This window comes from Malus sylvestris, chromosome 8 (genome assembly GCF_916048215.2).
Source record: "Malus sylvestris chromosome 8, drMalSylv7.2, whole genome shotgun sequence".
NCBI lineage: Eukaryota > Viridiplantae > Streptophyta > Magnoliopsida > Rosales > Rosaceae > Malus > Malus sylvestris.
Window position 1 is genome coordinate 24978556 of NC_062267.1, and position 22433 is coordinate 25000988.

The following is a 22433-nucleotide window of genomic DNA, read 5'->3' on the forward strand; positions in this document are numbered from 1 at the left end:
CTTCCACAAGATTGTTTTCTCGTTTTCATCTGTGTATGGATGTTATACCTTCACTGTGTAGTTGGTCTTAGTTCCATTATTATTATTTTTTTTTTTTTTGAGAAGAATCTTAGTTCCATTATTTTGGAGAGATTATTTTCATTCGGTCATCTGTACATGACACTTGAGCTTCATTACGCGGTACAACCCCAGAAGACGAAGGCAATAAATGCCTTTGGAACAAACCCACAAACCTCTGATGATCAAGTAAAATCTGACCATCAGATTCCTTCACCTGGTCAAGCTTCCTCTTCATTTTTGTAGCATAGTCATGTGCGAGTCTGTGCAACTGTTTATTCTCATGCTTGAGCCCTCTAATCTCCTGCTTGAGACTCATCACTTCAGCCGCCAATGATTCAACTTGGCGGGTTCGAGCAAATAGGCGTTGGGCCATATTTAACACAGAACCTGCACACTGAACACTGAGAGCCAGAGAATCCTTAACAGCCAACTCATCAGACCGTTTGGAAAGAAGTATGTTATCTTTGGGAGTGAGAATGTTCCTGGCCACCACCGCAGCGGTCATATCATTCTTCATCACGGAATCCCCAACGGTAAGAGGACCAGTAGGGGATAAGAAGGATGGGCGCCATATGTTGTCTGGAGAAGGCGCGGCTGCCTCTTCACCAAGGTTCAAGTCAAAACGACGGTCGAAAAGGCCAAACATTTTCAAAGGTGTTGAAGAGAGAAGAGGTCGGACAAATCAAGATCTTAGAAGTGCAAGAAGGGAGCTTCTACTGGTGGAGATTCAAGTGTGCTTTGGAACTTAATGCCAGCCTCTATAAAAATCTGCACTCGACGGAGCTTCAGAAATCGAAGAAGCGTCTGCTCAGAAATCGAAGAGGCGTTTGCATTCTTAAAAGCTGGGCTGCTCAAAGACCACGAGGGCCGATCTCAGAGATCGAAGAGGCGTTTGCTTTCTCAAAAGCTGGGCTGCTCAAAGACCACGAGGGCCGATCTCAAAAATCGAAGAGGCACCTGCTTTCTCAGCCTTGTCAGCACCTGTCACATGCACACTCAGCTTTGCGGAAATTACGGGCAATCTGTCGAAAATTTCTGGTGAAGTAGAAAGCACGTGAATCTTACTGTTCAATCATCCACTTTCCACACGCAACATCAGCTCATGGGTACCACAGATAACTTTGCCAAAGATCTCTGACAAAGTTTAGACACGTGAAGCTTGCAGCTCCCACTACATCGCTATGACCAAGAAAGGTAAAAGAATAGCAAAGAAATAACACTAACAAAGTTTAGACACATAAATTTTGAAGGTTTAGCTACCATATTATTACCCACAAGGGTAAAGGAATAGCACCACTGCTGGATAATTGGAAAGTCCCTATGTGTCAACCGCTGTGCTCCGTGGCAAGGTAGACTAGCAAAAATGCCCAACCTTTACTCACATTCGAGAAAACACTCCCAACAAAATTGCTTGCTCCAAAATCGAAGAGGCACCGCCCTCCGAATCTCGAGAGCCAGACTCCCAACAGGATTACTTTCTCAAAAATCGAAGAGACACCGCTCTCCGAATTTCAAGAGCCAGACTCCCAGCAGGATTGCTTTCTCAAAAATCAAAGTGGCACCGTTCTCCAAATCTCGAGAGTCAGATCCCCGACAGGATCACTTGTTCGAAAACCGAAGAGACATCGCTTTCTCAACTTTGAGAGCCAGATCTCCTTGGATAAAGCTTGTCTGTAATCTTCACACGCAACATCAGCTTTCCAGATACCACAGACCACTTTTTCAAAGTGCTTTGACAGAGTTAAAACACGTGAAGCTGGCAGCTCCCACTACAGTGCTATGACCAAGAAGGGTAAAGGAATAGCATTACTACTTGTTGTTAGGGAGACTCCTATATATGTCGACCTCCATCCTCAACGGACAGGCAGACTTGCAAAAATGCTTAACCCTTCCTTATATCTGAGAGGGCACTCCCAACGAAGCCTCTCGAAATACTCAGCTTTCTTTCCCCCCGATAATACCTCTGCAAACAAGCTACACCAGAGCAAGAATATCTCATATCATCAGGGTTAAAAGCAAGAGTATCCCATATCATGTTTTTTCCCTGTCTTTTCCCTTGGCCTTGTTCTTACCTGCATGACAAGGAGAAAGAGAGCAATCAGTCAGCACTTGGAATCAAGCTTCCAGTAAGGAACTGACTGCCTGGAACCCCTTACCTGATTACTTACCTGGCATTGCTCTCGAGTACTCATCTTCAACATCTTATGCTTCCAGAGAAGATACCACATCTGCCTGAGGAACAGATAGGGCAAGTGAGAAGGATACAAGGAAGCATGTGGAGACAAGCGTAACAGAACACGTGTCGATACTTCCACTACTTTGTCAACAGCAAAAGTATCCCATATCAGCAGGGTCGAACGTACTCTAGATTTGATGGACTTGTTTTGACCCTCAAATTCTTCAGTCGGCCTTATACTCTGAAGGTAACCAGAAAACCCTCCAGCCCAGTTCAAGAATAAACCTGTGGAAAGTTACTTCTTCAAAAGCAAAAGTATCTCATATCATCTTTTCTCCTTTTCTTCTCTTTATCCTTCATGCTGCCTACAAGATAAGGAGAATGAGAACAATTAGCCGGAACTCGAAATCAAACTTCTGATCTGGGACTGATTGCTTGGAGCTCTGATTGCTTACCTTGTCTGTCACCTCTTTCAGCAGATCCCCTAGCTCGGCGACTTGGGGGACTCCTACTACATAGTTTGTATCGCGCTTGACCAAGCCTGAAACTACAAGTAAGTTTTAAGTGAAATTGATACATTACCTTATGCATCTCCACTAGTTAAAGATACCACCCCTGGACGGATGAAGAGTACTTCCAGAGAAGATGCCACATCTACCTATGAGACAGATAAGGCAAGTGAAGACGATACCACACTTCGGTACTTAGAAGTTTTATGATTACTCAGCGGCTTGGATCTTGCAAGTCCCCAACCGAGGAGCTTCCCTCCAACCAGGAGGCCAATCACAGAGCGACACGTGTCCACATCAGAAGCCAATCATAGTACGACACGTGTCAACATCGGAAGCCAATCACAACACGACACGTGTCAATGTCAGAACAAGGCTAGAAACTCTCTTCTATAAAAGGAGATCATTCTCCCAAAATATTTCCTAATGTCATTTGTACTAAATCATTCACTTGTACCCACTAAAGGAGAGCTTGAACCTATGTATTTATGTAAACCCTTCACAATTAATGAGAACTCCTCTACTCCGTGGACGTAGCCAATCTGGGTGAACCACGTACATCTTGTGTTTGCTCTCCTATCTCTATCCTTTTACATACTTATCCACAATAATGACCGGAGCAATCTAGCGAAGGTCACAAACTTAATACTTTTTGTTGTACCAAAGTCCTCACTGATTTTGTGCATCAACAATCCTTAAGTCCTTACCTTTTTGCATGGGTAATGGATGAGTTAACAGGACATATTCAAGATATTATTCCTTGGTGTATGCTTTACGCAGACGATATAGGGTTGATAGATGAAACTCAGGAAGAGGTAAATGCGAAGCTTAACCTTTGGAGAGAAGTGTTGGAATCTAAAGGTCTTCGCCTAAGCCGATCAAAGACAGAATATATGGAATACAAGCGGGATGGATGAAGTGGAAGAGTGCATCCGGCATGTTGTGTGACCGTCGTATGCCACTGAAGTTCAAGGGAAAATTTCATAGGATGGCAATAAGGTCGGCGATGTTGTATGGCACAGAATGTTGGGCGGTGAAGCATCAACACGTACACAAAATGGGTGTAGCGGAGATGAGGATGCTTCGTTGGAGGTGTGGGCTCACGAGAAAGAATAAGATTAGGAATGAGTGGGTTGGACATGTGCAAAGAAGGCCTACTGACGCTCCAGTTCGAAGATGTGACTACGGGACAGAGGTTCAGGGTCGAAGGGGTAGAGGAAGACCTAGGAAAACTTTGGAAGAGACCCTAAGAAAAGACTTAGAGTACTTGGATCTAACGAAGGACATGACACAAAACCGAGCGCAATGGCATTCTAGGATTTACATAGCCGACCCCACTTAGTGGGAAAAGGCTTTGTTGTTGTTGTTGTTGTTGTTGTATCTATACATGACACTTAGTGCTCCACATGCTTGTATCCCAAATGTCTGTCTTTATTTTTTTTATACTTGAGCATCTCCGTGCCATTTATTTCATTTCTTTTCTGGCAGCCTCTTTTTCCCTTTTTTGTTAAATTACCTTTCTCTTCTTTCTGTAGCTTGTGATAGAATTAAAAATTGTTTGAGTTAATTCAACAAGCTTTTGGAAAATCTCATAATGTTGAGAAAAGCCAAAAAAAAGGAAAAGAAATAATGTTATCCACAACAATCGGATTTTTGTCAATTTTTTTTTTCAATGGTTGTATGAATTCCTATGTTGTCCTTAGCATGCGCTCTTGGTATTGTTTCGTTTTCAAAGGGTTCAGTGCACATAATAGACGAGGACATCCTACACTATCCCATGCCAGTCCCTGTTATCTTAAGATCCTGCTATTTTCTGCCCCTACCCTTCATTTTTTGCTTTTGGATATATTTAAGTTCTATGAAGACCCCAAATTCTTTTTGGTATCTGTATGATATCCTTTGTGCCTTTTGTAAACCCTATACTCTCTTTGCATCTACATTTTCATTGATTGAGATTGTTCTTGTCCCAGAGCTGCTGCGTGTAAGCAGAAGGTTGAGCATGAAAGAACAGTGGACGGATACCTCACTTCTGTATTTGTCTTTAAGAATTCTTCATTCGACATTAGCACAGAATCCTCGTGGTCAAAATCATTTTAAAAGCATTGGAGGACTTGAAGTTCTGTTGGATGGTCTTGGAATACCGTCAAGTAATGTGCTAATACTGAAAAGTTCTGCTTCTGCCATTGAGAAAAGGTAATACCAACTCCTTGTGTATGACATGCATCCTGAGGTTCATTTATCTTGTGCAATCATATATGCAAAGTTTTCTTAAAATGCTTATGAATGGGTGAGTATCATTTCATTTTATTTACGGCTTTCTTAAGTTTGCGGGGTATGTAGATTAAAATTAAAAATTTCTATGAAATGATTTCTATATCTGTTTGATTTCCTTCAACTTCAAGATAGAGATTATGCAGGTCAAGTTGTGCTTTTGTTTGTTTTTGGGTCATCTTAAAACCCAAGTATCTTTAGTTCGCGTTTGGGGTTATGGGAATGTGGCTCTGCCAGATCAAGAGTATGTATTAGTTGACTACTAGAATTTGCTTGAGATTTTATCTCTTATCTTTTTCTGGTTAAGTCTTCTAGCATGTACAATTAGAATATAGTATTTTCTCGCTGAACAGCTTATCGACGTCATAATAAAATCTCCTGTAAAGGGCGGAATCTGTGTAATATATCTGTGTATATGTTTTCATTTCGTATTTTTAAGATGTACTTTAATCAATAAAGTAAGATTTTGCTGATTTGAATTTGATTTACTATGTGAAGTTGTGAACTTCATAGCAGTTTTTCTGACATGAGTCTTTGTGTTATACACTCCATCATAAGCTCTGATATATGCTCACTATTTTTTGCAGATATGAGAACCCCTTGCTAAAAAATTTCCAGCTCCATGTTCTCTCTCTGGAAGTTCTCAAAGAGGCTGTGTATCCTTTGCGTCCTTTGTTGGTTAACTTGTGAACTTTTGTACCTTTGTTTAACTAGGAATTTGATGTTGTGATTTCTTTTCTCCCTATAAATGAAAGTTGTCTTACTGTGTACCGTATGTGTTTATTGGGAATTTATACTTATACCCATTGAATTTCATGGAGACCTTCAATGCATATTTTTTGCATGGATGCATATATAGTTGAATTGAATGGGTACAATCATAAATTCAATAAACACATCAGGGAAGTACTGTTCCTATTCCATCATTTCCTGTTTGGTGCAACAAGGGTCTGCTGTAGCTTTGCCTTTTCACTATTCCTTCTTCTGTTTATCAAATAGTAGATGCGACCGTATCTGTTCTGCAAATTTGCAATTGTATCCTTAGTTAACTGGAAAGAACACTATTGATTCCCTTGACAAGTATACAGCTATGGGAATATCAGCAATTTGCAATTTCTATGTGAAAACGGGAGGGTTCAAAAATTCGCAAATAGCTTTTGTTCACCTGCTTTCTTGTTTCAAGAGTACAAACAGCAGACCAAGAATATTCCTGGTCAGCCTGATTTCCAAACGCCGATGATTGACTTTGGAAGTGAGAATACTGTGGAAAACCATATAACAGAGACTTCTGTTGCACTGCCTGCCAATGATTATTTCTCTCAACTTTGGAGTGATTATGCTGTTAAGCTGAGCAGAGTATTTTGTTCTTTTCTTCCTGCTTCAGAAGATATTAAATCTCATGATCTTGAAACATCCACTGGTCAAGCTGCTGTGGCAGTCTCTTCATTGTACGGTGAACTTTCGATCAAATGGATTGTGAGGGTTCTTCTTACAGTGTTCCCCTGCATTAAGGCCTGTTCAAATGAAAACGAACTGCCAAGCCAATTAAGGTGAATTTATTTCGGAAGTATTGTGCCAAGCCACTTCCAATTATTTATTAGGTGTTGTTACTTAATGTGTTAATGTACTTGTTCAATTTCTCTCCCTTTCTTCTGAATCTTACTCTTTGCCTTTTGCATTATCTGTAGGGTCTTTGTCAGTACTCTGCAGCATTGCGTTTTAAATGCATTTAGGAAGGTTCTTGTTTCATCTCCAGTGTCACTCAAAGTATTTCGGGAAGAGGGAATCTGGGAACTCATATTTTCTGAGAATTTTTTCTACTTTGGACCAGCATCTGATGACCTTTCCGGAGAGTGTTGCACTTATTATGTGTCCCCAAGGAACCTTGAACTACTTTCTGCTTCTAGTGGCATCAACAGTCAAGCAAAAGTTTGTGGGATTGAAATTCTCCAAATGGAAGTGATTTCATTTGTGGAGTTTGCTGCAACTTCTAGTGGAAGTGCTCATAACTTGGTTGGTTTTTCTCTGACATTTACTCTTCACCAAACTCACAAACTTTTGTTTTATGTATCTGACTATCTGGTCAGCTTAAACATTAGAACATATAAGTACTGCTGATTTATTGTGCTTAGGAAAATAACATATTGTTTAAAGTGAGGCTTTGATATGGGTGTGAGGTGTTGTGAGGGCTGATAAAGGTGTTAAGGAATGCCTTCTTGTTTTGGTATTGCTGTTGTTAAGCTGTTAGGTGACAAACATTAGGGACAATAGAGGCCCTGAGAAATACCTTTCCCAGAGTTTCAGCCTATGCATCTCTGCAAACACGAAACATATGTGCAAGGGGAAAACAACTTGTCAATGTCCTCAGAGCAGTTGTAGTACTGGGCAGCGCTGTGGGCTTCTGTATCTCCTATTTTAAGAATATGCCTCTGTTGACCATTTAACTAGATTGGAAGGCTGCAGTATCTTGATCAATCTTAATTCTTTTATAAATGCAGCCTTATGTATTTTTTTCTTTGTTTTGTTTCTGTTCATGGTGGATTACTTGTCCCCTTAGATGTACGGCTATTATTTTGAAACTAGCCTACGCGTGTGCTAATTGGCTTTTTATTTGTTATGTTTATGTATTAGTATTTTTTTTGTCAAATATATTAGTATTCATTTTATCAAGTAACTACCCACATAGTGGGTGCTTTGTTTGTAATCTTCAAAATGATGTAGTTTACCATTTTACCCTTATTAATTAAATTGTTTTGTTTTGAAATTCTTAATTAGGGAGGGGCATTTCTTGCCATTTTGAATGCCACACCTTTTTTTCCTTCTCACTTTATATATATAGATATAGATAAAGTCTTGTATTTTGATAACAAAAAAAATTGTAGCTTCAAATCAACACATGCTTCATAATTTCTGCATCTTTCCTGACTTCTTGCCTCTTTTTTGTATGGCAGCCTGAATTATCTGCTTTATTAGATGCCCTTGAACACTGTGCTTGCAGTCCTGAAGTTGCTAGTGTTCTTGCCAAGAGTCTGCGTCGCGTGTTACAGCTTTCATCTGAGAAAACTGTTGCTTCTTTTAAGGCAGTTAATGCATTTCCTCGTGTGCTTAAAGTTGCTTGCATTCAAGCCCAAGAATCAAGAAGGGTTGGAAATACAAGCCCTAATGTTGATGAAGTGATGCCTAGTCATCAGGGATCCAAATCACATCAGACAACGCAAAGATGGCTTAAATGCATGGAGACATCCATGGAGCTCTATATGGAATTTTTCTCAACAGCAGAAGATGCTAGAAGTTTGGTTCTGCGTAGCGTCGAATGTATTGGTTATTTATTTGATTTATTCTGGGAAGAAGGTTTGAGGGATAAGGTGCTTAGGCATATATTTGAGCTGATGAAGGTATTACTTAAGATCATGTTTTCATTTGATATATATGTCTTGGCTGTTAGTGCTTATAAAGCTGATTAACTTTTAATTCTGTTTTAAATTTTATATATTACTTTTTAGACTGTACCATCATCTGAAGAGGATCAAACAGCAAAGTTACAGTTATTTTCTAAATACTTGGAAACATTCACTCAAATAAAGGAACGAGAGAAAAGCTTTGCTGAACTGTCTATCAATTTACTGGTCGGAATGAGAGATATGCTCAAGATTGATCCTGTGGTATAATCCAATGCCTTGATTTTATTTTCATCTTCAGTCTTTTTGTTTGAAGTTCCAATATCTCATCAATATTTGTTTTACACAGTACTATCAGACTTTATTTCGTGACGGAGAGTGCTTTTTGCACGTTGTCTCTTTACTAAATGGCAACCTTGAGGAGGCTAGTGGAGAAAACTTGGTTCTGAATGTTCTTCAAACTCTTACCTGTCTGCTTGCTGGCAATGATGCTTCGAAGGTATTCCTATTTTCGATCTAGATGGACATCTTTTCCATCTTTTTCTTGTATTTAGTGTTCCTTTTTTTTTCCTTACAAAAAGTTTGTTTCCACAAAAGAATGTAATCCTCTTTTTCTCATGGTTACTGCTTCTCTTTGTTTGTCGTTGTAGAAGCTTGCGTGCTTCATTTTTGTCTTGTTTGTTCAAAGAAGATGTTGAATTCAGTTTCATGATTTCATCTTGATGAATTCATTGTACATTTGCGTTTTTTATTTGCTTTATGGATGTGGCAGTACCATGGAGAATAGAGCATCCATTTAATATGCATTATGATCACATAAACTTGTTTAAGTTTCCTGCTGATCACAAAGAGAGCAGAAGCCATTTCTTCTTGCACTCTATTTTGATTGAAAAGAGAGAACCCGAGTTACTGATCTAAGTTCCAAAAGAATCAAGGGGACAGCCTTGGTTTATCTCATGCTCCTCTCTCTAGCTCTTTTTCTTTTCCTTTACTCTTTTTCTATTAAGAGAAACACAGATTCATTAATAAAAGGAATTTACAACTTAGGGACATCGAATACATGTGTAATAATAATAGAGGAAGCAACACTAAAAACAGAATTACAAAACTAAAACATTCCAGTCCAAATAAATAGTGTGAAAAGGCCAATCCGCCTTGGAGCCTACAAGGATGACCAAGAACCCTGTCCCACAACCCCAACATCTTCAATAAGGAACCGTTTCTCTAACAGTTTCACACACACACACACACAAGTGTGTGCTGTAAAATGGTGTGTGGCCTTTGAATTTTTGGGGTTCCTTTAGTGGAACATCATGATCCTTAAATATGTGAGAGAATTGTCTTGAATCTCAATTTTTGGCTAATTTATATGTTGTACATGTTGATTTTTGTAAATTTGTCTTTCCTAGGTTGCTTGACTCTCAAATATGCCAGCATTATTATGTAAGCATATGTATTTGATATTTGGGTACTACAATTTCCTTTTCTTGTTCATATTGCTAAGTTTCGAGTTGCTATGTTGACTGGCAGATATATTTTTGCAGGCTACATTTAGAGTTCTTGCAGGCAAGGGATACCAGACATTGCAAAGCTTACTGTTGGAGTCTTGTCAGTCACGCTCAAGCGAAGGACTTTTGAATGCTTTGCTTCATATGCTTGTTGATGGAAAGTTTGATATGAAATCAGGCCCTAAAATAAAGGTGTCTCCCTGATGCAAACCTTATTCAGAAAGTTTGTGACATCCCCTTTTAGGATTTTTCTTTTCCATAATGTCCACAGATCTATTTGTTTATGATTTTATACTTATGCCAAGTTTGGCTTTGGAATTGAATTCCTGAGTTCCTGCTTCTTGTAATTATATTTTCTTTCACTTCTCTCCATGCAGAATGAAGATGTGATCATACTTTATCTGCGTGTTTTGCGGGAGGTTGGTGATCATTTCTATATTTGTTCTCTATTATATTCCAAATTTCCTGAAATTTGGATTTCTTATTTTCTTCAGAATCATTATAGATTATTTTGGAATTATGGTTCTGAAAATCGGTATCATTCTATATCATTACTTTCTATTTTATGATTGGGCAGAGCAGTGACTCGTTGCAGCATAACGGGCTGGATGTGTTTCAACAACTACTGAGGGATTCCATATCCAATCAGGCTTCTTGCGTCAGAGCGGGGATGCTTAATTTTCTTCTTGATTGGTTTTCACAAGAAGACAATGATAGTGTCATCTTGAAAATTGCCCAACTAATTCAGGTCGTTGGTGGACATAGCACATCTGGAAAGGACATTCGCAAAATCTTTGCACTTCTCCGAAGTGAGAAAATTGGGAATCAGCAGAAGTATTGCTCACTATTGTTGTCCAGTGTTTTGTCAATGCTAAATGTAAAGGGTCCTACTGCCTTCTTTGACTTCACTGGGAATGATTCTGTAAGTTCAACTCTGTCTTCTGAAGCTCCTTTATTTTTCTTTCTTTTTTTAAATGTTGTTACAAGAAACAAGAAGTTTATTGAATAAAGTGTTGGGATTTACGGCTCAAAATTAGGATGATGCAGAAATTGAATAAAATGTTTAAAGATACTCCCTCTCAATTGTAGCCTCCCCCACTCTCTATAAGCTCTAAACTCTAAACCCTTCATATGTACAACCTTCCTGTTCTGTTTTATATTGTTTTATACTATTTGAAATGCCTGAAATTATTTTATCTGTTGTATCTTGTATCTGATCCTTTTCCTCTCTCTTTCTCTCGCTCCCTCTCTTGTTTGCTTGTAGGGGATCATAATAAAAACGCCTGTGCAGTGGCCTCTGAATAAGGGATTTTCTTTTTCATGTTGGCTTCGTGTAGAGAATTTCCCCAGAAATGGAAAAATGGGTCTTTTCAATTTTCTTGCAGAAAATGGAAGAGGTTGTATGGCTGCACTTTCAAAGGACAAGTTTCTATATGAGGTAAATATATTTATTGGGGACTATGTTTTCATGCTTGATTCATATTCTAAATGTGGATGTGTCCAATCTTGTTGCTTAGTCATTTTCATTTGCCATATTGTAAAGCTTACCACTAGTGTCATGCCACTAATGATGTCTTTCATGAATTCCAGTCAATGAATCTGAAGCGACAATCGGTCCAGTTACAGGTTAATATTGTTAGAAAGAAATGGCATTTTCTATGTATAACTCATAGCATTGGAAGAGCATTTTCTGGGGGTAGCTTATTGAGGTGCTATGTGGATGGTGATCTCGTTTCTTCTGAAAGATGCAGGTTGGAGACTACCTCCGTTCTTCCTTCACATGTAGATTTGTTTTATCTTTTGTCTAGTTACAGAGATTATCCCTTACTTTCATACTTGTATGTTTCAGATATGCCAAAGTTAATGAATTATTAACAAGTTGTAGAATTGGCGCAAAATTTGATATTCCTCTGTATGAAGATGATTTGGCTCTGGAATCTGTAAAAGATTCACATCCTTTCCTCGGTCAGATTGGTCCAGTTTATTTATTTAATGACGCCATTTTGTCTGAGCAAGTTCAGGGCATCTATTCTCTTGGGCCGAGCTACATGTATTCATTCCTTGACAATGAAGCTGCCTCATCCAAGGATAACCTGGTGCTTAGTGGGATCCTTGATGCGAAAGATGGTCTTTCATCAAAAATTATTTTTGGACTTAATGCACAGGTTCTCTGTTCTTCTTAGAAGACTACTTCTCTATAATCTTTGGTGTCTGTTTATGAAGTAACTCTAATCCATTAGTTATCCATATCCTATAAGGAAATGGTGTATTCTGAGCAGTTGGTCTCTTTTTTCAGGCATGTGATGGCAGGAAACTCTTTAATGTTTCACCAATGCTGGACCATGTATCAGATAAGAACTCATTTGAAGCAACTGTGATGGTTGGCACGCAGCAATGCTCCAGACGCTTATTGCAAGAGATAATTTACTGTGTTGGAGGTGTATCAGTGTTTTTTCCTCTTATCGCGCAGTCTGAAAAATATGAAAGTGAAGAAAGTGGGCAATTTGAGCATACATTGCCTGTTATCACGAGAGAGCGAGTGACTGCTGAAGTTATTGAGCTCATAGCTTCTGTTCTAGATGAGAACTTAGCTAATCAACAACAGATGCATCTTCTGTCTGGATTCTCAATACTAGGGTTCTTGTTGCAATCAGTTCCTCCTCAGCAGCTTAATTTGGAAACACTTTCGGCTTTAAAACATCTATTTAATGTCGTCGCAAACTGCGGTATAAATTATTACTGTTTCTCAATTCTCATATAACCAGCTGATACTAATATCTGTAGTTTTCTTTCCTATGTAAGTTGTGCAGAAGTTTCTGAATCATTCATTCGGCCAGATTTATTAATTTTCTCCTTATTTTACCTTTAGGCTTATCGGAGCTGCTTACTAAAGAGGCTATATCTAGCATATTTCTTAACCCTCTCATCTGGTTGTACACGGTATATAAGGTGCAGCTTGAATTATACATGTTTCTCATCCAGCAGTTTGATAATGACCCAAGGTTACTTAAAAGCCTTTGCCGGCTCCCTCGTGTTATTGATATAATACACCAATTTTATTGGGACAATCCAAAAACTCGATTTTCTATTGGAAGCACACCTCTCCTTCATCCCATCACAAAACAAGTTCTTGGAGAGAGACCCAGTAATGAAGAAATACGAAAAATTCGTCTTGTTTTGTTGAGCCTTGGTGAAATGAGCCTCAGGTATGGCTCTTCACTTGAATCAGAGGATTTTTTTTGTTTCCCAACATTTAGCCATGATCATGTTTCTCCTTTCCAACAAACAAATTTAACGTAACAGACTATCATGTCTTGTTCATTTCATGTTTTAAGTGAAATCTTAAAAAAGTCCTGGGTAATATGCAGGCAGAAAATTGCAGCCGCAGATATAAGAGCTTTAATAGCTTTTTTCGAAACAAGTCAGGATTCAACCTGTATCGAGGATGTTTTACATATGCTTGTTCGAGCGCTTACTCAAAAACCACTGCTTGCAGCTTTCCTGGAGCAGGCCAACCTGATTGGTGGTTGTCATATGTTTGTTAATCTTCTTCAGAGGTACGCATTGAATATTATGAATTCAATGATATATAGATCTTCACACTAGAGCATGTGGGTAAGACCTTATTTTTCTGAGTGTTCTCTTATTCTATGTATGGATGAGGGACTTTCAAAATAACTAAACTTCAGACAATTATCAAAAATTCCCTAGAACACTGGTCATTTTAGATAATTGGCAACAGTAGCAATAAAAGCTATATATAAATTATTGTTTTTTTTCTGTATGTATTGATGAATAGCTATATAATGACATGATCTGTCTTGAGTAATAGGTAAAGCTAAGCTTGTTCTAGTGAATTGCACTACCCTTCCTTAATTGTCATTTATTTTCCTAGAAAATAGAAAATTTCTATAAAGTCTTGAAATGAATACAAAGTTGAGAACATGTAGTCCACCTGAAAGATAAAAATTTGAAACTAACTACCAGAGATGGAACATTTTACATTCTGCTATATCATGACACAAACTGTGCAGCAAATTACTGCAGAGCTGCTTCTAATAAACTAAAATTCCAGAAAAAAGATAGAACTGTACTGGAAATACATACCCACAAAGAAGGCCGAAATCTTATTTTATCGCAGTGTACCTCCACACCCACCATGACTTCAATGCTTCTCCAATTTTTCCTTCCAAAGAACCCCTCCTATCACCAAATACCACATGCTTATTACTCAACAAAGAGTGACGAAGCTGCTTCCAGATTGCACGATTGCAAAAATAATTTGTGTATCTAAATATGTTTGCAAGTGATCAACAGTGAGTTTTGCCCAAATTGCTTATTGCTTTCTCGTCGAATAAGTCTACTCTTATATGATTGTAAATTACTGTAAGTAACTGAGGCGGAAAACTCTTTTCTTTTCTAGACCATTGTTTCAGAATGCAGTTGCTTATATATTTATTTAAAGGTATAGTTTCTCTTCTTTTTTTCCATAGGGAATATGAACCTATTAGATTGCTCAGCTTGCAGCTCCTTGGGAGACTTTTGGTTGATCATCCATCTGAGAAGAAGGGAGCAAGATTTTTTAATCTTGCAGTTGGAAGATCTCGGTCTCCTTCAGATGGCCCAAAAAAAATTAGTATGAAGATGCAACCAATTTTTTCAGCCATGTCTGATAGGTTATTCAGATTTCCACAAACAGATAACTTGTGTGCTTCGTTGTTTGATGCTCTTCTTGGTGGTGCTAGTCCCAAACAGGTACATGTAACAAAGATTTAGATAAGTAGAAAGCAAAAAATAAAATATTTGTAGTTCATCCTGTCATTGTAGCTGTGCAATTATTGGTTGTATTCTTGTTTTGATTTTTCTAACAGGATACTGGGCAAACTGAAAATTGATTTCGGATTTACAGGTGTTACAGAAACACAACCAGGTTGAAAGGCAAAAAAGCAAAGCAAATAGCTCTCATTTTCTCCTTCCGCAAATTTTGGTTCTTATTTTTAGATTCCTGTCTGGCTGTGAGGATGCAGGTTCAAGAATGAAAATTGTCAGAGACTTACTTGATCTTCTTGATTCTGATCCTTCAAATGTTGAAGCTTTTATGGTATATAGCGCAACAAGTGTTTTGTAGTTTACTTTTTCTTAATTAAATTCTCCTGACTTAAATGTCATGAATAGGAATTTGGCTGGAATGCCTGGTTAACAGCTTGTGTAAAGCTTGGTGTATTCAAAAACTACAAAGTTAATCCCCAAGACCAAGATGATAACGAGAGAAATGAGCAAGATTTGGTGAGGAATCTGTTTGGTGTTGTTCTTTGTTACTATGTTCATTCTGTCAAAGGTGGGTGGCAACAGTTAGAAGAGACAGTGACTTTCCTACTAATGCAGTCTGAACATGTACGTTAAAAGCCGCTCTCTGCTATTCTACATCTCTAATTAATTATAGACTTTGTATGATCTTAAGCTTTATTTTATTTTTATTTTTATTTTTATTTTTGCTTTTTTCTGGCAGGGGGGCATTTCATTTCGATACTTGCTTCGAGATATTTATAAGGATTTGATCAGTAAACTTGTGGAATTGTCTTCTGAAGAGAATATCTTTATCTTGCAACCATGCCGGGACAACACGTTATACCTTCTAAGGCTGGTGGATGAGATGCTTATCTCTGAAATAGACCAAAAACTTCCGGTAATCAGCTTTCTTGGAATTGAGATCATAATATCCTTACTACTCCCATGCTCAACCACGCCACCCAAGCTTAAATAGAAATAAAAAAGAGCAATGGATACAATAATTTATCATTTTACAAAAGTACATGAGCAGATACGTTGCAGTCAGTCTACTAATTCAACTGCTTCAATTAGTGGATGCTCAATGATCAGATGACCGTCTAATTGTGCTACTCTAACTTCAGTCTTCCTATTCTGATTTATTAAGATGCTCCCCATCTTTCCTCGGTTGTGGATAGATGACTTGAAATTCAAAATTTGACCAGTTATTCTTATCTCTTGGCAATCATATCACAGTTCTAAACTTTCACATCAAATGCTCAGCTATTTCGCCAGTTTTCTGTTATGTCTACTAAACCAATAATTCCCAATGGGTGTGTCGGACGAACTCTGGTGACAGTCAGCCAATGCAGTTGGTGGTTCCTTAAATTTTCTTTCAGTAATGAATTGTTAACTCTCTGTTCCTATATGCATACACAAAAGCATTGCTTAATTGGTTTTCAATGATATGAAATGGCTTGTAATTTTCTGTTTATTTCATTTTAGTTGCAGAGGTGAGATTATCATTGAAAATTTGACTTTCTTGTAGTTTCCGGCAAGTAGCTCTGACTTTTCCCTGGATTCACTGGAGCTAGAACGCCATAAAGATTATGGCTCTGCTTTGTATGAAGTGCTGGAAGGAGAAATTGATAGCCGAACATCCAGGTATTAGCTTCTGGAGTTGCAACTTTTATTCCTGAAACTGATGTCCATTATGATGTCAGTCACTAGTACTTTCTGTGTGGATTTAACCTAGTGAATCTGCAATAAATTTAATTGTGCCAGATGAATCTTCATTGGAGGGAGTAGTACTGAGGGCATTCTAGGATGGTGCTCTGTCTGTCGGTTTAGTTTTTCTATTTGGATTTAGATGTTTCTGCTTTCGTTTTAGGTTTGATGGCCTACTTGTAGATTTTTTTTCTAGAGGTAAAGAGAATAATGTGACCCTAATATGTTTTCTATTTGGGTTTTTATGTTTTTGCTTCTGTTTTAGGTGTTTCATGACCTACTTGTAGATTTCTCTAGAGGTAAGAGAATAATGTGACCTTTTAAACTTCTCTCTGAGGATTAAATAGTACATAGATGATTACAGGGAAAGAAAATAAAGGATTTGTTAGATTCAGAATGATAGTTTAACGCTGTTCTTGACTTGATGCATGTTTCATCTACACAAGATATCCAGAGAAGGATATTTTAGATTGTTAGGTCTGGTTCTGATGCCTATTTTTGAGTCTTCTCTAGAGGGCAACATGCCCAAATCTCCAATCACTGGGAAAGGACAAAGAGTCACAAAACTGTGGTTCTCTGATGTTTGTGGTCTATATTGGCTACATCAAAGGAAGAATTCTCTTAGTTTATGACCTTCTTAGACTATAACTATCAGTTGGATTTAGGAACCTAGGAGGGTTCTCTTTTCAACTCTGAAGTTCTTGTGCGGTTTATTTATTTGTATTTTCTTTTGGAGTGAGACATTGTGGGAATCTAGGACTTTTACTGTTGTCGCTGTCATTCCTTTTCATGATGTGTCATGATTTATGATGAATATGATTCATGTTCTGATTGACTTTTTTGTTTAGGATCCCTGGGAGTTACAAGCAGCCAATTGATAATGCAGATGACATAGTAAATGACAAGTGGTGGAATCTGTATGACAATTTGTGGATTATTATAAGTGACATGAATGGTAAGGGACCAAGCAAGATGTCACCCAAACCATCACCATCTGCAGGTCCATCTTTTGGCCAAAGGGCACGTGGCTTAGTAGAATCTCTGAATATTCCTGCTGCAGAGGTGGCTGCAGTTGTTGTATCAGGAGGGATAGGTAATGCGCTAGGTGGCAAACCTAACAAAATTGTTGATAAGGCAATGCTCTTGCGAGGGGAGAGGTGCCCAAGAATCATTTTTCGACTTGTCATCCTATATCTATGCAGATCTTCTCTGGAAAGAGCATCACGTTGCGTCCAACAGGTCATTTCGCTTTTGCCATGTCTCTTGGCGGCTGATGATGAGCAAAGCAAAAGCAGATTGCAGCTGTTCGTTTGGTAACTACTTTTCACCTTTGAGGTCTCTAACCAAGTTCACTATAATAGGAAAAAACAATTGTGATTTCTTTGTTTATAGTGTTATTCACAAAAATTTAACTTAAGTTAACATTGTGGCCAGGGCTTTGCTTGTTGTTAGGTCGCAGTTCGGAATGTTGGATGATGATGCTCGTTTTCATGTGATATCACACTTGATTCGAGAAACTGTCAACTTTGGCAAATCAATGCTGGCTACTAGCATGATGGGGAGAGAGGACCCCTTGGACTCGGCAAATAGTGTAAAAGAAACAGGATCAATTCAGAATTTAATTCAGAGGGATCGAGTGCTAGCAGCAGTGTGTATTGCAAGTTATTTCAGTGATGTTATATATATATATATATGTATTATGTTCTATCCCCACTCTCACACTTAAATAAATATTTAGTGCTGATATATTTATAGCGTTAATGTATAAAATTTGGTCGAGCCATGCAGAAACAGTGCACCTAAATAGGCCCAAATGTGCTTTGCGCCATGTGGTGCCATGCACGATTGTCCTAGACCTAGGGTTGAACGTGCCTGTGCCTGTCATGTCTTTGAACGGGCCCCTATGGTTTTCCTTTCATAGAACATAATTTATAAAATGAATCTTAGTTATAAGGTAGTATTAACTAGTAAGGTTAGAAATAGTTTAATTGTTCAACTTGACAGATTAAGAAATGAGAATAAAACGCGACATACCAAAATAAATAAGTAAAATGCTGAGTAACTGTACCATTTGTAATTAATCATGTATTTATTATTTAATTTGAGATATAAAATAAAATAAAACAATAAGAGGCAAAATATGGTTGTAATCCTATGTCATCTACTGTTTTACTGTTAGTTTTATTTTTCAGGTAGCTGATGAGGCAAAATATGCAAAGTCATTAGATACAGATCGTCAAAGGCAGTTGCGTGAGCTCCAATCTAGGTTAGATGAAAATTCCTCTGCAGAATCTAATACTAGGAAAGCTTTTGAAGATGAGATACAGAGTAGCTTGGTCTCCATTCTTGCTTTAGATGACAGCAGAAGAGCTGTATTCCAGCTCACTCATGAGGAGGAGCAACAAAATGTTGCTGTATGTATTCCACTTTTTTCTGTTACTGAACATCGCTTTTCAAAATGAATAATAAACTAGGAGCATGCAATTTCTTTTGTTCATTATTACCGCTGTTTCTCTTCTGACTTGTGATGCAAATTACCAATGCTTGTAATTACTGACATACTTAATTTTCCAGGAAAAATGGATACACATGTTTCGCGCTTTGATTGATGAGAGAGGTCCATGGTCTGCTAATCCTTTTCCAAATAGTGCTGTGAGGCATTGGAAACTTGACAAGATAGAAGATGCCTGGCGACGTAGGCAAAAGTTGAGACAGAATTATCATTTTGATGAAAAGCTGTGTCATCCTTCATCATCTATGCCCACCAATGAGGTTGCACCTCCTGTTAATGAAAGTAAATCTGGTTTTGTGGGGCACATTCCTGAGCAAATGAAGCGCTTTTTGCTGAAAGGGGTATGGAAGATAATTGATGATGGGAGCTTAGAACCCAATGAAATTGATAATGAACTTGGTGGGCAGAAACCGACCCTCCCTAAAGATACTTCAGACAGCCAGTGCTTGGAATTATCCAAAGACAGCGGTGATTGGATACAGGAAAGAAAAGATTCTTCATCCTCTTCACTTGAGACAGAAACTAGTGAGGTATTGGAGAGATGAATATGTTCACTGCTTGCTTTAAAAATGAAATTAAACTTCTAATGTCGGGATTTCTGTTTCAGGTTCTTACGTCAGTTCCTTGTGTGCTTGTAACCCCAAAAAGAAAATTAGCTGGACATTTGGCAGTGATGAAAAATGTCTTGCATTTCTTTGGTGAATTTTTGGTTGAAGGTAGTGGAGGATCATCTGTTTTCAGAAACTTCCATGCTCCAAGTAATCATGATTTGGCCAAACCTGATCCAAAGCAAAAGTCTCTGAAACAGCCTCTAAATCTTGGTTTGGATTCTGAGAAGGCAGCCACAGTTGATAAATTTGATGCAATGAATGAAACTGTTCTTAATAGAAAACAATTAAAAAATATTAAGCGCCACAGGAGATGGAATATTGGCAAGGTTGGAGAAATAATTTTCATTTAGCTTTATTTTTAGTGTCTCATGCGTATTGTAGTCATCTTTATTTGTTTTTATTTTTTATCACAGATAAAAGCTGTCAGTTGGACTCGTTATTTGCTTCGATATTCCGCAATAGAGATTTTCTTCAGCGATTCATCTGCACCAGTATTTTTGAATTTTGCATCCCAGAAGGATGCAAAAGATACTGGAACCTTAATAGTTGCTACCAGAAATGAATATTTGTTTCCGAAAGGAAGTGGTCGTGACAAAAGTGGAGCTATTTCATTTGTTGATAGACGTGTCGCACTGGAGATGGCAGAAACTGCTCGAGAGAGCTGGAGGAGAAGGGATATGACAAATTTTGAATATCTAATGATTCTCAATACACTGGCTGGAAGGTCGTATAATGATTTGACCCAGTACCCTGTCTTTCCTTGGGTCTTGGCTGATTACTCCTCTGAGCTTCTTGATTTTAACAAGTCTTCCACCTTTCGGGATCTTTCAAAACCAGTTGGTGCACTTGATATGAAGCGATTTGAGGTTGGTTTGTATGTCATAAATTATTTGACAAACATAATCAATTCACATATTTGTGCATCTGTTTTTAACAAAATTATGGTGGCATGCTTTCCCATACAGGTATTTGAAGATAGGTACCGTAGCTTCACTGATCCTGATATACCTAGGTAATATCCAAAGCCAGGTCAAGACAAAATGATTTTTTAGGTCCCCAAGTGCTCTTTCTTTAATTGTCTCACCTGCATTTTAACATTTACAGTTTTTACTATGGGTCTCATTACTCAAGCATGGGGATTGTGCTTTATTACCTTCTGAGATTAGAGCCGTTTACTTCTCTCCATCGAAATTTACAGGTACTCTTGTGGACAGTATCACATACCTTAAGTATCTTATGATATGTTATAAGCCTTCTTTTCAACTAAAATAAAGTGATTCCTAGAGAGCTTTATCTTTTGTGAACAATATCATCTTCTGACATAATTGTTCTAAGAAAATATAAACTACACACTACACACTTAAACTGCCCCACTACCCTACTTTACATTGCCCAACAAACTACATTACAGTTTTTCTTTCATGGTTATTTTATCCTTCCATCACCATTTTTTCCTTCTTCATCTTTTTATTTTCATCTTTTCGATATCAATAAGCGGAGGGTTATTCACATTTAAAAATTTCAAAGCATGGGTTTCTACCTAATCTTGGAATTATGGGCAATTTCACATGCATGACCAATAAGCAGAGGGTTATTTACATTTAAAAATTTCAAAGTATGAGTTTCTGCCTAATCTTGGCATTCATATCACATTGTTTGAATTTTTATGTCTTTCTTAACTCTTAAGTGTGATATGTAATGTGTGCGTAGTAAGTTTTTCAGTTATCAGCTTTTTTAATTAATATTTCTTAGATGATTCTTTTTTACGTGACATTTTACCAGAGATTATGTGAGATTTTAATTTGACCAAAGATATAGAGGTTCTGATGAAGCATATCCTCACAAGACACCACAATTGGACATAGGACTATACTTTTCAACACATTATGTAGGGTTTTCAAAAACCACGGGCTAATCACTGTTTATTGGGGATTTTTATTCTAGTCAGTATTTTCTCTAAATCTAGCTTTATGATTTTTTAAATCGTATTTCCTATTTCTATATTTAAGGTTATAGAGTTGGTGCTTAAGTGTAGTATCTTCTTTTTTTTTTCTGGAGCTATTGTGGTGCCATCTCTTATCATTTGTCTACTTTCTTACCATACTGAATCCTGAATTCCTGATTAATGGTGCATGAATTTTACGTGTTTCTTTTTATCAGGGTGGTAAATTTGATCATGCTGACCGTCTCTTTCAAAGCATTGAGGGAACATATCAGAACTGCCTTTCTAATACTAGTGATGTGAAGGAGTTAATACCGGAGTTCTTTTACATGCCAGAGTTTCTTGTCAATTCAAATGCTTATCATTTTGGTATGAAGCAAGATGGAGAACCTATTGCAGATGTTTGTCTCCCACCCTGGGCCAAGGTATGTAATATCTTCTCCAAGTAATGGATAATGCAGAAAGAAATGTTTTCCCTCATCAGTGCAATTTGTTTTGGTTCATTACATGTGTTATCTTTTTATAAAAAGAGGAACTTAGAATGATAGCTGAAACAAAGGGTGCCACTGGAAAGATATTACGGTGGTAGTAAGTGCTGTAACATGGTTAAAAGCTCATGCAGATTGAGGAGTGGTTGGGGAATCCACTCCAAACCATTCCACATCCTATTTAATTTCTGTGGAATTGAACCCTATGTCCCTTCTGGGAATATAAGTGTAGGTTGGGCAAAAGTTACAGTGTGCATTCAATGACTAGGCTTTGACAGTTATGGAAATCAGTGTGCATATCAATATAAAATCTACCAAAATCAACAGGTTCTGGAACCACATTGCTTTGACTAGAAATGGAGAGATGTAAAGGGTATACTGACCAAGTTGATTGTGGTCAACTTCATAGACCAGAAGTGCACTCTAGCTAACTGAATGTGTCTTTGCAGGTAGGAATTGACTA

At 37.8% G+C, this 22433-nt stretch overlaps 1 protein-coding gene across 6 annotated transcripts in view; it reads left to right on the plus strand.

Annotated features, from left to right (window-relative positions):
- The window catches only part of LOC126632007 (BEACH domain-containing protein B-like), a 120834-nt gene that overhangs the window by 93215 nt on the left and 5186 nt on the right, over positions 1-22433 (plus strand). For 5 of the 6 annotated variants that reach the window (XM_050302224.1, XM_050302227.1, XM_050302226.1 and 2 more), the window contains 30 exons: positions 4716-4938; positions 5604-5672; positions 6105-6566; positions 6705-7029; positions 7968-8411; positions 8520-8678; positions 8764-8913; positions 9959-10114; positions 10300-10341; positions 10500-10844; positions 11187-11360; positions 11513-11673; positions 11772-12087; positions 12219-12648; positions 12792-13128; positions 13291-13479; positions 14416-14677; positions 14832-15023; positions 15098-15316; positions 15432-15608; positions 16239-16354; positions 17266-17730; positions 17852-18065; positions 18610-18831; positions 18992-19459; positions 19537-19866; positions 19954-20406; positions 20506-20552; positions 20645-20738; positions 21701-21907. In XM_050302224.1, coding sequence (XP_050158181.1) covers positions 4716-4938; positions 5604-5672; positions 6105-6566; positions 6705-7029; positions 7968-8411; positions 8520-8678; positions 8764-8913; positions 9959-10114; positions 10300-10341; positions 10500-10844; positions 11187-11360; positions 11513-11673; positions 11772-12087; positions 12219-12648; positions 12792-13128; positions 13291-13479; positions 14416-14677; positions 14832-15023; positions 15098-15316; positions 15432-15608; positions 16239-16354; positions 17266-17730; positions 17852-18065; positions 18610-18831; positions 18992-19459; positions 19537-19866; positions 19954-20406; positions 20506-20552; positions 20645-20738; positions 21701-21907 — 7448 coding nt within the window. Of the gene's footprint in view, positions 1-4715; positions 4939-5603; positions 5673-6104; positions 6567-6704; positions 7030-7967; positions 8412-8519; positions 8679-8763; positions 8914-9958; positions 10115-10299; positions 10342-10499; positions 10845-11186; positions 11361-11512; positions 11674-11771; positions 12088-12218; positions 12649-12791; positions 13129-13290; positions 13480-14415; positions 14678-14831; positions 15024-15097; positions 15317-15431; positions 15609-16238; positions 16355-17265; positions 17753-17851; positions 18066-18609; positions 18832-18991; positions 19460-19536; positions 19867-19953; positions 20407-20505; positions 20553-20644; positions 20739-21700; positions 21908-22433 lie in introns of all 6 variants that reach the window. The other variant, XM_050302223.1, reaches the window with a different exon arrangement.